This window comes from Canis lupus, chromosome 25, assembly GCF_003254725.2.
Source record: "Canis lupus dingo isolate Sandy chromosome 25, ASM325472v2, whole genome shotgun sequence".
Taxonomy (NCBI): domain Eukaryota; kingdom Metazoa; phylum Chordata; class Mammalia; order Carnivora; family Canidae; genus Canis; species Canis lupus.
This window is the reverse complement of record NC_064267.1, coordinates 51,117,927-51,133,806: the sequence shown is the minus strand read 5'-3', so window position 1 is coordinate 51,133,806 and position 15,880 is coordinate 51,117,927. Positions and strand designations below refer to the sequence as shown.

General features: G+C 60.3%; 1 protein-coding gene across 16 annotated transcripts in view; it reads left to right on the top strand.

Annotated features, from left to right (window-relative positions):
• Window positions 1-6: 6 nt before the first annotated feature.
• Window positions 7-15,880, top strand: part of PASK (PAS domain containing serine/threonine kinase) — a 35,225-nt gene continuing 19,351 nt past the window's right edge. For 2 of the 16 annotated variants that reach the window (XR_007405743.1, XM_049100894.1), the window contains exons 1-8: window positions 679-822; window positions 2,506-2,596; window positions 9,515-9,686; window positions 11,353-11,585; window positions 12,103-12,273; window positions 12,840-12,980; window positions 13,440-13,574; window positions 15,321-15,581. Coding sequence is in view for 15 of the 16 variants with exons in the window: in XM_049100894.1 (XP_048956851.1) it covers window positions 9,548-9,686; window positions 11,353-11,585; window positions 12,103-12,273; window positions 12,840-12,980; window positions 13,440-13,574; window positions 15,321-15,581 (1,080 nt within the window). In the remaining variant the exon portion in view is untranslated. Of the gene's footprint in view, window positions 147-654; window positions 823-893; window positions 997-2,505; window positions 2,597-3,751; window positions 3,924-4,147; window positions 4,226-9,514; window positions 9,687-11,352; window positions 11,586-12,102; window positions 12,274-12,839; window positions 12,981-13,439; window positions 13,575-15,320; window positions 15,582-15,880 lie in introns of those variants that run through there. The other 14 variants (XM_049100889.1, XM_049100885.1, XM_049100883.1 and 11 more) reach the window with 14 other exon arrangements.

Below are 15,880 nucleotides of genomic sequence, written 5' to 3'. Positions count from 1 at the left end.
ATTGTAGTTCACGGGGCAGGCCATGAGGGCCCCCGCCGCGGGAGCAGCCCGCCTCACCTCCCCGGGACAGGTAGTCTGAGCGCGCACCGCAGGCGTCCGGAGGCGAGCAGCGGGGAGGAGCAAGACGCACGGGACCGTGGCTGCAGGCAAGCGGAGGGAAGCACCTGGGAGATGCTGGGGACGCGCGGGCTCGTGCAGGGTCTCCGCGTGGGGCTGCACCGTGCGGGCCCCCCGAGTGCGTGCCGGCCCCTCCGGGCTCCGCCGCTGCGTCTGCACCGCGGCTGACTTCGTCCCGACGTCGCTGCGCGGACTCAGCCCGTGAGCGGCGGCTGCCTCCGGTTAACGCTCCGCGCAGGGCGCCCGCGCTGGAGCCGGGGTCGGAGCCGGGGCCGCCCGCCGGCGGGGGGGCGCCCGTCGGGGTCCGGGACGTCGCCCATCGTTGCGGGCCGCAGCCTCCGCCGGCCCCGCCGCTGAGGGAGCCTCCCCGCGCCCCCCGCCTCCCGGGCTGCAGACGGGGAGCCCCGCGCCGCTCACCCTTCCGGATTCGGAGACCAGAGCTGCCGAGTTGGTCAGACCCGGTGGGCGGGGGCGCCGTCTCTTTTGGCTCCTCCGGGGCGCCGTAAGGGGAGACCGGTGCGTCCCTAGCAACCGTTAGCGCGGGCTTCTGGGCGCCGGCTCGCGGAGTCCCGCCCACAGGCGCTACTGGTTGGCTCGCGGCGCCTGTCCATCGACGCGAGTCGTTCTGCGATTGGCCGGTGCGGCCGATCAGCCCCTCCCCGCGCGGCGAGGCGAATTTGGCGGCTTGGCCCAGGCGGGCCGCAGGTGAGATGGATGCCTGCCCCGGGGGAGGCGGCCGGCGGACGAGCCCGGGAGCCTCAGCGCCCCCCGCGTCCCCTCCGTGCGGCTCCGCCCGGGGGGGCCCGCTGCCACCTTGCGGCCGTCTGCGGTGCCCTGGCCCGGGACCCGGGGCGACCCGCGTGTGTGGGGGAGGCCGGGGTGTGTGTGTGTGGGGGGGGAGGGGGGCCCGGGGAGACCCGCGTGTGTGTGTGTGTGTGGGGGGGGGCCCGGGGAGAGCGAGGGTGTGTGTAGGGGTGCCCGGGGCCCGGCCGCGCCCGCGCACAGTCCGCCCGGAGCTGGCAGCCTGCGTTCTCTAGGCGTCCTTGCCCCGTCTCCTGCGGGAAGGCGCGTCCCGTGGCAGGCCCCCCCGCCCCGCGGCTCCCCCGCCTCTGGCTCCCCCTCCCGCTCCCCCCAACGCGCTCTCCCGCTGCCCCCCCCCGCTCTCCACCACCCCCAGCTCTCCCCCCCCACTCTCCCTCCCTCTCCCACCCTCCGCCACCCCCAGCTCCCCCCAGCTCTCCACCCCCCCTGCTCTCCACCACCTCCAGTTCTCCCCCCTCCACCCCCTTCCATCCTCCCAGCTCTCCCCCACTCTCCACCACCCCCCCTCTCCACCCCCTCCACCACCCCCAGCTCCCCCCCTCCACCACCCTCTGCTCTCCCCCCCACTCTCCACCCCAGCCATCCCCCCAGCTTCCCTCCCTCTCCCACCCTCCACCACCCCAGCTCCCCCCCAGCTCTCCACCCCCCCTGCTCTCCACCACCTCCAGTTCTCCCCCCTCCACCCCCTTCCATCCTCCCAGCTCTCCCCCCTCCACCACCCCCAGCTCCCCCCTCCACCACCCCTGCTCTCCCCCCCACTCTCCACCCCCAGCCATCCCCCCAGCTTTCCCTCCCTCTCCCACCCTCCACCACCCCCAGCTCCCCCCCAGCTCTCCACCCTCCCTGCTCTCCACCACCTCCAGTTCTCCCCCCTCCACCCCCTTCCATCCTCCCAGCTCTCCCCCGCTCTCCACCACCCCCCTCCACCCCCTCCACCACCCTCTGCTCTCCCCCCCACTCTCCACCCCCAGACATCCCCCCAGCTCTCCTTCCCTCTCCCCCCTCCACCACCCCCAGCTCTCCACCCACCTCCCCCAGCTCTCCCCCCTCCACCATCCCCAGCTCCCCCCCTCCACCACCCCAGCTCTCCCCCCCAGCTCTCCACCCCCCCTCCACCTCCCCCAGCTCTCCCCCCTTTCCACCCCATCCATCCCCCCCAGCTCCCCCCCACCCCGCTCTCCACCCCCCCAGCTCTCCCCCCTCCACCCCCTATCCATCCCCCCCAGCTCCCCCCTTCCACCACCCCCAGCTCTCCACCCCCTCCACCACCCCCAGCTCTCCCTCCCTCCACGACCCCCAGCTCTCCCCCCTCCACCACCCCCAGCTCTCCCCCCTCCCCCGCAGCTCTCCACCACCCCAAGCTCTCCCCCCCACTCCACCACCCCCAGATCTCTGCCCCCTCCCCCCAGCTCTCTACACCCCCCTCCACCCTCCCCTCCACCCCCTGCTCTCCCCCCCACACCCCCGTGCACAGATCTGTGTGTGCACCCACTGCTGAGCAGTCACCTCCACCGGGGTGCCCCAGACAAACCTGGCTTTATGCTCAATCGTCTCTTCTTTTCCCAGATGAAGGCTGCGGCCTGAGCGTGACACTCGGATGCGGTCTTGACACCCTTCATTCCCTTGCTTTCTGCACCTCATCACCCAGTAAATCTAGGTCAGTGCTGTGCCACGTTTGGTCTACGGGTTCCCCTCTCCATCTTTCCACCCCTGTTTCCTGCTTGTATCGGTGTAGCCCCCACCCTCACCCCCACCCTGGAGCGCTCCTTGGACACCACATGTGTGGTCGTGTTGCTCCCAGCCACAGAGCCCTGTAAAGTCAGTATTTGGGAAAAAGTCCCAGCTGCCTGCCTGGGCAGGCATATGAGGCCCCAAGAGCAGGTACAAAAAAACCTCAAACCCAGAAAAACTTAATAAAAACTTAAGGCTGGACTGGCAGGTGTTTCTGGTTCACATTGGAATTAAACCCACACAAAGCAGAGCGATGTAAGGCCGCGTGAAGCTGGCCTGTGCCTGTGGAGCTGGAGGCCCCGGGTGGCTCTGCACAGGCCCCGGTCCCCCGTGGTGGGGATGTGGGGTGCAGTGTGGCCCTGGCTCAGGGCACAGAAGACACAAAGGGGAAAAGGATTCACCTTTCTTACGTCCACTCCTTGATTTGTCAGCTTTAGACACCGCTTGTCCCTGGCTTCCCAGGAAAGACCAACTTGGCCTTAACTCCTCTCCCTGTTACTTTTACAAAGTAAACTTTTATAGTATTTACAATGTACTTATTAGTAAACTTACAATGTAGTCTGAAGAGTCATGTTTTTGTTTTTTTTACAAATTAAAGCTCTGTAATGTCCACAGTGTAGTCTGAGGCTATAGTCAAGTCTCTGTGCTTTGTTGATAGGTTGGTTGTAGAAGTAGAAATGAAACTATGATCGTGTTGTTACTTATTTTAAAAATAATTTGTGGGGCAGCCCCGGTGGCGCAGCGGTTTGGCACTGCCTGCAGCCCAGGGTGTGATCCTGGGGTCCCGGGATCGAGTCCCATGTCGGGCTCCCTGCGTGGAGCCTGCTTCTCCCTCTGCCTGTGTCTCTGCCTCTCTCTCTCTCTGTGTCTCTATGAATAAATAAACAAATTAAATCTTAAAAAAAATAAAAATAATAAAAATAATTTGTCTATTTCGATGCTGAGAGAAAGAAAGCAACACATTCTAGTAGTTATTCAGTTTCTCTTTTGCTTCCTACCCTTTTGGTTCACAATCAGCTGTTGCTCTTCCAGCCATCCCACCCTGGATAGATACATGTCTGTACATCTCCTAACCTTTTAGTATATGCTGATTGATTCACTCAAAAGGATAGATGCGACATCAGTCATGAATCATAACAGTGAAGTGAACACATTTAAGCCCACTGCCCACATTAGGAACGGAAAGACCCCGGGCCGTCCTGCCGTCCTGCATCCCAGCTTGCCTCTGGGCCCTCAGAGGGAACCTGCCCAAGGTTTGTGTGTCCCCTCAACAATGTATTTACGTGGGGCGGTGTAAAAAGGGAATTTTGTGACTTGATTTTTTTCACTTATTATATTGCTAAGATTTGTCCTCATGTGTATAGCATTTGTTTTCATTGTTATAACTCGTAACATGAATACACCAGAATTTTGAAACTGTTTACTTGTTGATGACTGTTCTCTTTTCTTCCTTTTTTCTTTTGCCATTGTGAGCCAGGCTGCCCTGAACATTGCTGTATATGTGCAAGGATCTTATAGACTATAAACCGAAGAGTAGAATATACTGTCCTAGTAGGTTAGTATATGACCAGAATTATTTTCTGAAGACATTATATTAATTTGTTAGAGTTCCTTTTTTTTTTTTCTTAAGATTTTATTTATTTATTCATGAGAGACAGAGGCGGAGACACAGGCAGAGGGAGAAGCAGGCTCCATGCGGGGAGCCCAATGCCGGACTCGATCCCAGGACCCCGCGGTCATGCCCTGAGCCGAAGGCAGCCGCTCCACCGCTGAGCCCCTAGGTGCTCCTCTCTTCTCTTTTATTAGTATAGATTTTTAAAAATTATTTATTTATTTATGATAGTCAGAGAGAGAGAAAGAGAGAGAGAGAGGCAGAGACATAGGCAGAGGGAGAAGCAGGCTCCATGCAGGGAGCCCGATGTGGGACACCATCCCAGGACCCCGGGGTCACGCCCTGGGCCGAAGGCAGATGCTCACTGCTGAGCCACCCAGGTGTCCCTGTTAGAGTTCCTATTGATCTACATTTGTGTTGATATTTTATATTGTTAGAATCATTAGGTTTTGCTGATTTAGTAGGTGTGACATTGTCATGATTATGCTGATAAAGCAAAGCCTCTTCCTCATCTGTGAAATTTTTGTTTCCATTTTTCCATGGAACTGTGTGTATCTATATTATTATTATTTTTTTTAATTTTAGGTTATTGACCTTTTAAAGTATCCTGAGTATTAATTTCCTGGTTGTATATGTGGCAGATACCTTCTCCCAGTTTGGGGTTTAATATCGTTTTGTTTGTGATATTTTTAACAAACAAGCATTCTCAGCTTTAATGTTAAATTTATCACCCTCTGCTACAGCTAGAGGTTTTTGTGTCTCACTGAAGAAAACCTTCCTTGCCCGAAGTCTTAGAGAAAGTCTAATTTTCTTCTGGAAGTTTACTGTTTTGAGCTTCACAGGTGAAGTCCCTGATGTCCCAGATGTTGCTTTGTGCGTGGGGCGTGTGCTCGCTGTGCTCGCTGTGCTTCGGTGGTTTCTTGGCTGCCTGTGGCGCTGGCCAGGCATCCCCGCTCGGCGCCTGCGGGGTGTCCCGGGGAGGCACTGTCCCCGCAGCCCGGGGTCGGTGCTGGTAGCTGCGCAGGCCCTGGCGGGCCGTGTCTGTTCCCTTGGTTGCTTTGGTTATTCCAGCCCAGACGCGCGCACACACGCACATGTACACGCACACGCACACGCAGCTCACCACGGCTTCCTGTCGGGCTCTCACATCTGTGAGGCTGAGTTGCCCCCTCAGGGGCCTGGATCTGTGGATTCCCTGAGTGTGGAGGGTTGCTCGCTCTCGCTCCTCCTCTCCTCTCTCCCCACGTAGGTGTTCGGTTCTCTCTTTATCTCTTCTCTCTCGTTTTATATTCTGGTTTCCCTGCGTGGCGTTCTGGGTCATGTGTTCAGGTAGATCTCCCGATCCTCTAGTGTTCTCTTCAGCAATGCCTGCCTGCTCGTCCTACTCAGTCATCGGCATTAAAATTCAACTTTATTGAGACGATGTAGGCAATGAAACGTGCCGATGTTAAGTGCCCAGTTCAGGGAGCGTCAGGTGCTGAGCGCACACCTGCGGCCGCAGGTGAGTGGGGAGCCATCCACGGCCTCCCGCCCTGGGGGGGTGGGGGGGGTCAGGGGCCGCGATCTGCCCCTAGGGTCTGCCCCTGATGGGGCCTGCCTGCCCGCGCTCCCGCAGGACGTGTTCTCTGGCAGCCTCGGCTCTGGGACCCACGCGAGCCGTCACTGCCTCCCGAGCGTGCGTTCCTGCTGCCGAGTAGGGCTCCCTGCGTGGCTGTGCTTTGACTGGCTTATCTCTTCGCCTGTGGGGGGACATTTGGCTTGTTTCCTGTTGGGGGCTGTTCTGAATAAAGTCCACGTTTCCGTGGAAGCCCCCACGGTCGTGCGCTTTCCTCTCCTGGGTGGGAACTGGTGCGATCACCCTGTCCCGGGGGGACGGGCAGGCGGCCGCCCAGCGCGGTGTGTCCCTCCCCACGGGTTCCCGCTCCTGGCCCGCAGCCTGTGCCTCCCCTCTTGGCAGCCGCGGCCCCCTCGAGCGGGTGTAGGCAGCTCCTGTCGGTGTGACCGCGTTTCCCGGGCTGGTGGCGCTGAACATTTCCCAGGCGCTTCCTTGTGGTCCTCAGCCTTCCTCCGCAGCGTCTGTTTAAAGCCTTTATCCTCCACGCCCCAGAGAAGGGTTGTCGTCTCCTTAGGAAAACCCTAGCCCTTGCTCCGTGTCTGACCCCGTCGCCTGTGCATGAGACAACCTTGTGCCGCGGTTTCCAGCGCACGTGCCTTTTATTTCCTCTTGTCTCTGTGTGCGGGCTCTGCCCCCAGGACGGTGCCCGGTGCCCGGTGCCTGGTGCCCGGAGAAGAGGCCAGATGGGCTTCCCCGCTCGCTCCTGACCCTGGAAGGCGCATGTCCCTCACTGGCGCTTCCTGGATGCTCCAGGGCACCGGGGGCACTGGAGGATGTTCTCTCCTCCTAACTGTTGAGTGTTTTTTCCCACGAAGGAAGAGGGTGTTGGATTTTGCCAAATGCTTTTTCACATCAATTCACATGCTATGATTGTGGGATTTTTCCTTTTTTCTTCTTCTTCTTTAGCCTGTTGATACGGTGAATTGTGTTGACTGATTTCCAAAGGTTAAACCTTTTATTGCTGCGATAAACCCCACTTGGTTGTAGTGAAATCTTTTTTTTTTTTTAATTTTTATTTATTTATGATAGTCACACAGAGAGAGAGAGAGAGGCAGAGACATAGGCAGAGGGAGAAGCAGGCTCCATGCACCGGGAGCCCGATGTGAGATTCGATCCCGGGTCTCCAGGATCGCGCCCTGGGCCAAAGGCAGGCGCCAAACCGCTGCGCCACCCAGGGATCCCTCATTTTTTTTTTAATGCTGAAATTTAAAGAAGTTAATTTTAAGAAGCTGGTTTGGTTCTTTCAATATGAAGTTATTTTTGGGAAACCCTTGTCCTGCTCACTTTTGTGACTCCCATCTTTCACATTTTTTTTTTTCATCTTTCACATTTTAAACACGTGACAGGTATTTCTGATATCTGATGTTCTCACGTGTCTGAACCTGTTTTATTTTTCTGTAGACTCCCTGAAGGTAGCTTGTTTCCTTGTCTGCACCCCTGGAGGGGAGCGTATGTGGTCGGTCTTGCTCTTGGAAACCTGTATTGAGGTTGCTTTGCCTTTGGGAAGATTGCTTTAGCAAGGGCCCTGCTGCTGCCCGGAGGCCACACTTCCCCTCCTCGCCCCGCTTCTCTGAGGGGAGCCCCCGCCCCTGAGGGTGACTCTCACGCTTCCAGCTCCAGCTCGTGTGCACCTTTAGCTTCCCAAGTGTGTGTCTCACTCTCAGCAGCTCCGAGATGCCACGGACCGATATTCTCCGTGAGCCCTAGCCGCTCTGAAGGGCGGGGGCCACTCCAAAGTTATCCAGACCATCATAGTCTTCATTTTATTTTATTTTTTCCAGAACTTTCATCTTTTGTTTTTAGATCCACTTGGAACTAATTTTCGTGCACGGTGACTCACAGGGATGCAACTTTACCCCGGTGTGATGACGCTCATCCTTTTTAAAATCGGCAGCTCACAGCTATTTGGCATTTACCGTTTGTAGGCCCAGCTTAGCCCGTGGGTCCTCGCGCGAGCGCTGTGAGGTGTGCGTTGTCCTTATTCACATTTTGTAGAAAAGGGAGCTGGAGCTGGAAGGCCACGGCTGCCTGGCCCTCGTGTGCTGGGGAACACTGCTCGTTTCCCATTGATATTCACGGTGTGCCGGGCTCAACAGACCTTGGTCCGTTTCTCAAGTGGATGATGTCCTGTTGTCTGTTTTGTTTCCCTGCTGTACTGATCTCCATTTGCGTAGCTCTTTGGCGTGTTTTAAGCGTCCTTCCGTGCTAGTGATAGCAGGGCCTCCAGTTACTGTCTGCCGTGGGGAGCCCGGCTCCCCCACGCTCGGGAGCTGGCGGCTGAGGGGAGCGTCGGCCGGGCCCTCCCAGCTGAGGGGCCTGGGGCGTGAGCCTCCTTGAGGCCCCATGCCGTCATCACCAGTCATCACCGTATGCACAATTATGAATTGGCTCACAGACTGTTAACGGTCAAAGTCCCTGCCCTCCTGTCCTGGTGGTGAATCTTCACAATGACCTAAAGCCAGGAGAGAACTAACTGGTGGTCTGGGCCTCCTCAGTGCTCCTTTTTTCAGTGTGGTGGTTGGGGAGAGCCAGCACCCCCCTTTTCTGTAGCAGGTCCATCCTGTGGGGTGCCCCCGTCTGCTAAGCGAAGCTTGGTCTTCCCTGCAAAGGCAGCTCCCCAGCTGGGCCTGTGTGTGCCCGTGATGGAGCCCTGATGGGGGAAGAGGCCCGTGCGGGTCTCAAAACTGGGTTCCAAGTACTAGGAAGGTGATGGTGGGGAGGGCTCCCAGGTGCGGGGTGGGTGCCTTGCCCTGACACCTCGGACTCCCGACCTCATCAAGGCCCATGGCTGGGCCTCTAGATGGTGATTATGCAAGATGTCACTGCTGGAGGAAACTGAAGGACACCTGAGATTTTTCTGTATTTTTTTCCTTAACTGCTGGCAAATCTTTTTTTTTTTTTTTTTTTTTTTTACTGCTGGCAAATCTACTAGTACTTAGAAAATAAAAAGTTAGGGCACCCGGGTGGCTCCGTGGTTGAGCATTTGCTTTCGGCCCAGGGCGTGACCCCAGAGTCCCAGGATCGAGTCCTGCATCTGGTTCCTTGCATGGAGCCTGGTTCTCCCTCTGCCTGGGTCTTTGTGTCTCTCGTGAATAAATAAATAAAATCTTAAAAAAAAAAAAAAAGAAAGAAAGAAAATAAAAAGTTAAAAACCCCAATCTCTGGTGCCAGGCCCACCTCCAGACTCTCTACCTTGGCTTTGCCTTGCTGTTTCTGGATGCAGCTGGTCAGAGCCAACCACCGGATTTGGTGCAGGCTGGGGCCATGCAGAGCCTCACCGGCCGGCAGGTGCTGGGGGCAGTGGGAAGGTTCTTGGCCGGGGAGTTACTTCGGTTTGTGCGGAGCTGCAGCCTTGGCCTTCCGTCACGGCCCCTTCATACCCTGTTCTGTTCTTTCCCTGTTCCCTTCTCTTTCCCATCTCTTCCTCTGCATTTCTCTGGGAGAGCTCCTTCTAGCAGGACTGAGGTCCACTGGCCGTGCACCGTAGGTCCTGGCCCGCGTGGCTTTTGGGTGTGTGGGAGCCTTTTGGGGCTGAGCTGCACCCAACCTGGAGAGGGGCTCGTTGGTGAAACCACTGTCCTGTTGCCAATGCTGATCGGGTTCACTTTGTCTTCCAGTTGACGGTTGATCCCCTGGCCTGGTGGCTCCCGATGGAGGACGGAGGCCCCCCTGAGAGCCTGGCTGCACAGACCACCTGTGAGCCCAGCGAGTCCCTGTCCTCGGCCCACAGACACCTGAGCAGAAGGAATGGGCTTTCGAAGCTCTGCCAGAGCAGGACGGCCCTCTCTGGTAACCCCCCCACCCCGGGCACTGTGGGCATCAGTGTCGAAAGTGGAAGTGACGAGCCGCTGGAGGCTCTGGTCAGGTTTTCTGTTGTCGGGGAGGAGGTGGCCCATGTGCGCTGGTAAAGATGCTGGTGGGACCCTGTCGGGCTGCATTTGTGCTGCTGTGATTCTTAGGCCTGAGCCTCTCCTTGCTGCAGAGCTTGTGGAGCACAGTCCTGGGTGCGGCTGCTGTGCAAGTGAGATACAGTTTTGGTGATTTAGTTCAGTAATTTTTTACAGACTGCATTGCAGGCTCGTGCTTTCCTCCCGGATGCAGACGAGTCCCGCAGGTTTGAGGGCCGCCTGCTTCCTGGGGCTGCCTGAGATGTTGAGGCACCTGCTGGCCACTCACTCGCTTGTTTCTCCAGGTCATTCAGTGTCTCCAGAGCTCAGGGCTCGTCTGAGGGGTGCTTTAGGAGACAGCAGGTGTAGGCCTGCAGCTGGGTGGACCTAGGATATGGGAAGTGTGTTAGGACCACAAGGAGGCCCAGAGCCAGGGGAAAGTGGCTGCCGAGGAGGGAGGAGGAGAGAAGGAAGAGGAGGGCTGGAGCCCAGCTCCCACGCCAACCTGGGAGCACAGGGTGGGAGTGTTCAGAGGGAAGAAGATGCCGGGTCCTCCTGGCGAGGGCCAGAGGTTCCACGGGGCAGGTCTCTGAGGCAGCCAGGCACCTGCCCTCAGGAGCGTGGGCTTCCCGCTCTCTGCGTGGGGAGCAGGGGCAGAGCCGGGGTCGCAGTGCCTGTCCTTGCCACGAGGAGGGTCAAGCTGAGCTTGGGCAGCCTGGCAGGAGGAGGGCTGAGCAGATGGCCATGCAGTTTCCAGGCTCGGAGAATGGTCCAGGGTGGGCCTGTGAACTGAGAAGGGGAAAGGAGGGAACAGTTGTTCTTGTCTGGGTTTTGAGCTGCTGGAAGGATGGAGTTGCCAGTTACTGAGATGGGAGGGCGCAGAGGCAGGGTAGGGCTGTGAGTGTGGGGTGAGCAGCGCATTCCTGTTCAGAGTGTGTTCGCAGCCACCGAGGGGTGGGCGGGGTGGAGGGGAGGCCGTGAGCCCGAGCCTGGGGTCTTCCGGTGGTGAGAGGTCAGGCAGGTGCGGGGGACAGGGAGCCCGGCCAAGGGCAGGTGGTCTGGGAGGTGGGAGCAGCCCCCCTCCCAGCACTGCTGAGGGCTGGGGCCGGGTGAGTGCTGAGAATCGGCCACGGGGCTGAGCATCTCGGGACCCAGTGGACGTGTCGCCGAGAGCAGACTTTCTGGAGGGGTGCGTGCTGAGCCTGGTCCACGAATGAGGGAGGGGCCGGGACCGCAGGCAGCTCCTGGGTTGGGAGACTTTCCAGGAACGAGTGCAGGGTGGTAGCTGGAGGGGCTGTGGGTCTGTAAGGACACAGGAGAACAGCCCTCGGGGTGGGTGGGACCTCGGAGTGTCCACACGGGAACACCGCGCGTGGGCCGTGCGTCTGCTGTGGGCCGGGAGTCCGTGTGGCTGGACGGGCCGGGGGTGCTGGACGCACGCCGAGCGCGCCCTGCCGGCTGACGTGAGCCTGGGACCCTGTGCAGGCGTTGAGAGCAGGGCTGCGTGTGTGTGAGACGCGAGCTCTCGGCAGCCTTGTGGGGCCCAGAGCCGCGGCTTTTCTTCCCAGAGGACAGATGGAGCGCCTACTGCCTGTCGTCCCTGGCCGCCCAGAACATCTGCACGAGCAAACTACACTGCCTGGTGGCGCCCGAGCAGACGGAAGCGGCCGGGTCCCTGGGCAGCATGTCCTGCTGCTCGCTGCTGCGGGGCTTGTCCTCGGGGTGGTCCACGCCCCTGCTCCCTGCCCTTGTGTGCAACCCGAACAAGGCCGTTTTCACCGTGGACGCCAAGACCACAGAGGTATTTGCTTGGGGTCGTGACCCTGCCGTGAGCCCGTAACCTCAGACGGGAGAGTTTGTGGGCAGTGTGGTGCGGTCAGAGAAGCATCTGGTTCCCCCCGCATAGTAGCAAAGAGGCCTGCGTCCGAATCTCGCAGAACACATGGGCTCCTGGCATCAAGGCAGAGGATCGGGACAGGGATACGGTCACTCCCCTGTGCTTGCCGGGGCCTCGGCTCCACCGGGAGGGCCGGGTACTCACGGCCGAGGGCTGATGGGCAGGATGGGCGTTGACGTGCGCGGGGCCACGCAGGGCCGCGTGGCCAGGTGGCCGGGTGCTGTCCATCCCCGTGGCTTCCGTGTCCTGACGTCGTGGGGCTCGTCTCGGCGGCCAAAGGACAGGCCGGTTCAGTTGCGGTGCAGGCATTTCTCCTTCCCGGGGGTTAGGACCCGCCAACCGCAGGCCGCGGAGGAGGGGGCTCTGGGCCGTGCCCTCCTCACTGCTGGTGATGCTCCGTCCTCTCCTCTCTGCGCCCCAGATCCTGGTTGCCAACGACAAGGCGTGCCAGCTCCTGGGGCACAGCAGCCACGCCCTGATCGGCCAGCGGCTCACGCGGTTCTTCCTGAAGCCGGACTCCGACGTGGCGAAGGCCCTCAGCGAGGAGCACGTGGAGGCCGACGGCCACGCCGCAGTCGTGTTCGGCACCGTGGTGAGCGCCGGGCTCTCGGGCTGCCCCGGGGCCTCCCTCCGTGCGGGCGTGGGAGGAGGAGCGCGGCCGTGGGCGGGTGCTGGCCGGGCGCGGGGTGCTGCGGGTCTGCTCTGGTCTTACGCTTGGCACCCCTGAATCTCCTGTGTTCGGCGTTCCCCCCGCGGGCTGGCAGGGCTGGCAGGGCTGGCAGGGTCTCCCGGGGCGGTGGTCTTCCCTGTGGTCCTCCCTGTGTGACCAGCCAGCTGGGATGTTGGCGGATTGAGCTGCGTGTTAGATGCCGAGCCCTCAGCCCAGGCACCGAAGGGGGTTCGATGTGCCTGCTGCTTCCGAAAGCCACCTGTCCGAGGGACTGGCGATAGTGAGGACGAAAATGCAGGATTCATCCCAGTTTTGTGTCTGTTTCCTGAAGAAATGACACGTGCCCCCCCACCCTCCCCCCTCCCTGAGGAAGCTGATGAAAACGCCCTCTCTTCTGAGGAACGTCCACTCAGAGACTGGAGGTCCCACGCGGAGTGGGTGGCCTGGGCTCCGCGGAGGGCCGGGTGCGAGGCTGTGCGTTCCCGCAGGTGGACGTCGTGAGCCGTGGCGGGGAGAAGATCCCGGTGTCCGTGTGGATGAAGAAGGTGAAGCAGGAGCGCGGCCCGTGCTGCGTGGTCGTGCTGGAGCCTGTGGAGCGGGTGTCGACCTGGGTCACCTTCCAAAGCGACGTGAGTGCCTCTGGTGTCCAGCCGCAGGGAGCTGACCGTGTGTCGCCTCTCCCAGCGCCCCTCGCCCGCCTCTTGCCTTCGGGGCTGTCAGAGGCCCCCCCCGGTGTACCCCCTCCCCATGTGTGCAGCTGGGCGAGGACTGCAGTCTCCCATCGAAAGCTGGGATGTGACCGAGCTGCTCCTAGGATTGTTTTAGGGCGTCAGCAGAGTAGCACGTGTAGAGCCATCGGAGCGGGGGCTGCCGGGCTTCGCAGGAGGCTTTGAGAAATCGATAATCTGGGTGCCTCCGGCCGCAGGAGGTGATGACCTCAGGAGCGTGCCCGCCACTTGCACTTCTGCCCGAGGAGCGCTGCTGACGGCCTTGCTTGCGGCCTGAAGGCTTGGCGTTCAATGATGTTTGCAGCAGAAGTGACAGAGGTTTTTATCGCGATGCTTAAAAATGCTGGGTTTTTCTCCCAGGGAACCATCACGTCGTGTGACAGCCCCTTTGCTCTCCTGCATGGGTTCGTGTCCAGCGAGGAGGTGCTTGGGCAGCGCGTCACAGACCTGATCCCTTCTGTGCAGCTGCCCCCGCCCGGCGAGCCCGTCCCACAGGTAGGCCCCCGAGGACCCCTGACCACCACACCTCGCCGCTGTGCCTAGGGCCCCGTGGCCACTGATGTCTGCTCATTCGGTGCCCGCTGGGTTCTTAGGCCGGTGATCCTGGCGGCAGGAGCTGTGCGTGCACAGTGGACCCGGTCCACTCACTGCTGTCTGGGCTCCGAAGCCTTGACCTTGGGTCGGAGCCTGTGCGGCTCTCCACCCGGCCACCCCGTCTGCTCGCTCCTCCCCCTGGAGCCTGGAGCGGGCGTTGCCTGCGGGATGTCTCTTTACTGAGAGGTCTGGGGTCTTGAGGGGCAGGAGGACAGCTGAGGGCAGGTGCCCCCTGCAGGCAGGGTGACAGGCAGCTGGCGGAGGGCTGGCAGCGCTGGGGGCCTGGGGGCTTGAGGTTGGTGGGCGGAGGTTCCCAGCCTCCTGGTGCCCCATTGCCTACTAGTGTGCAGCCTTCACATGCGTGGCCCACTTGCAGTGAATCCAGCTGATGTCACACCCCGGTGACCCTGCAAAATCAGACTAGACGGTTGATTTTTGCCCAAATCATCTGCTGAGAGGGCATTCGAGATTCTTTTGGGATGTCCAGAGACGCTCCCTGGTTCTCTGGCTGGGCTGAGGCCAAGCCCGTCCTCTGAGCTGCTCATCTGCCACTTTTAAGCATTGTAGCTCACCTGGAGCCCCCGAGGCCCCCGAGCTCATTGTCTCTATGTCCTTTTCTCTGTCCCCAAGCTGGTGGGAGCATCCGTTGGCACAACCGCTCTGGGAGCCTGTGCTGGCAGCGTCTGCTCCCTCTGAACGTAGGCAAACCTCAGACCCACCCTAGGGTCTCTTCTTCCAAGGGAGGTGTGTGCCAGGAGGCACATGTGAGTGTGTTCTCAGCAGCACATTTGTGATGGCCCCGAACGGGGGCTCCGGACACCCCAGCAGCAAGCGGAGACAGACTCTGCACCCTCTTCCTCGTAGGACCCCTGGGACTTGGTGTGGGGAGCCTGGTGTCTTTGAGTCCCGGCCTGTATCCGGGGCGCGGTGCTGGTGGAGTGCAAGCTCCCCTGCCTTCAGGGCCACCCCCTGCCCAGGGGCCCCTTCTGATCTCCTGTCCCCCAGGGTAGACCCTAAAAGGGGCAGATGGGATTGGGGGAGGGGGTTGACACACAACCCTGGGCTGGCGTGCCATCTCAACGCCTTTGGTTAGGATGCTGCCTTGGTCACGACTTACTCGGAATCAGATCCAATCCAGGTATTTAAGGCAGGGAAATAGGGCAAGGATGTGGTTTTTTGGGTGATGGAGGTGCTGAGGAGGCAGATGGGGCATGGCCAGGCCACCCAGAGGTCGGCAACAGCAGGAAGCCACTGGCCCGCAGGCTGGGGGCTGGGGACCTCCGTGGAGGTGGGGCCCAAGGCAGAGGTGGGGGAGAAACATGCTGGCCCTCCCTCCCTGCAGGGTGGGCACACACACCTTGCACATTTCTTGGTTGCCCTGGTGTGTGCGGCCCTCAGGCCCTTGTGGAGTGGGGAGCAGCTCCTAGGCTGGCTCCCCCCGGACACAGCTCCTCTCCAGGGCTCTGCTTTCCCTGGGGCACAGGTGGGGTGCAGGGAGATTGGTGCAGGAGGAGCCGTGTGGGGAGTGAGGGGGTCCGGGCACGCTCCCCGGGACGCGTGGGTGGGCTCAAGTCTAAAGCTACAAAGATTCAGGGCTTGGGCCGCGTGAGATGCTGCCGTCGGCTCAGTAGCGTGTGTTTCTTCCAGAATCTCAAGATCCAGAGGTCTGTCGGGAGAGCCAAAGATGGCACCACCTTCCCGCTGAGCTTAAAACTGAAATCTGAGTGTGGCGGTGAGGCGGTGGGAGGCAGCAGGGCAGTCCCCGAGTGCAGTTACTCGGCATCCGTCTGGGTGTTCTCCACCATCAGCGGCCTCATCACCCTCCTGCCCGACGGCACCATCTACGGCATCAACCACAGCTTTGCACTGATGCTGTTTGGTTACGGGAGGACGGAGCTCCTGGGCAAGGTGGGTCCTCCCTGGGCGGCCGGACTGCGCTCCCCTGCGGGGTCCGGTCCATTTTCGCAGTGAGGCACGTGTGCCTGTCGCAGGCCTGGTACCTCCCTGTCTCCTGGTCTGGCCCGCTGGCTTTCCCCAGGGGGATGCTGGGTGCCATTCTCACTACGGGCTCTCGCTTCTCAGGACCCCCCACTGAGCACTCAGTGACCCCCCCAACCCCACCCCCCACCCCTACCCTGGGACTGTCTCCAGAGCCTCGTCTGTGTGCTGTCCCAGGAGGGGCCTGGGGCCTGGAAACCTGTTCTGAA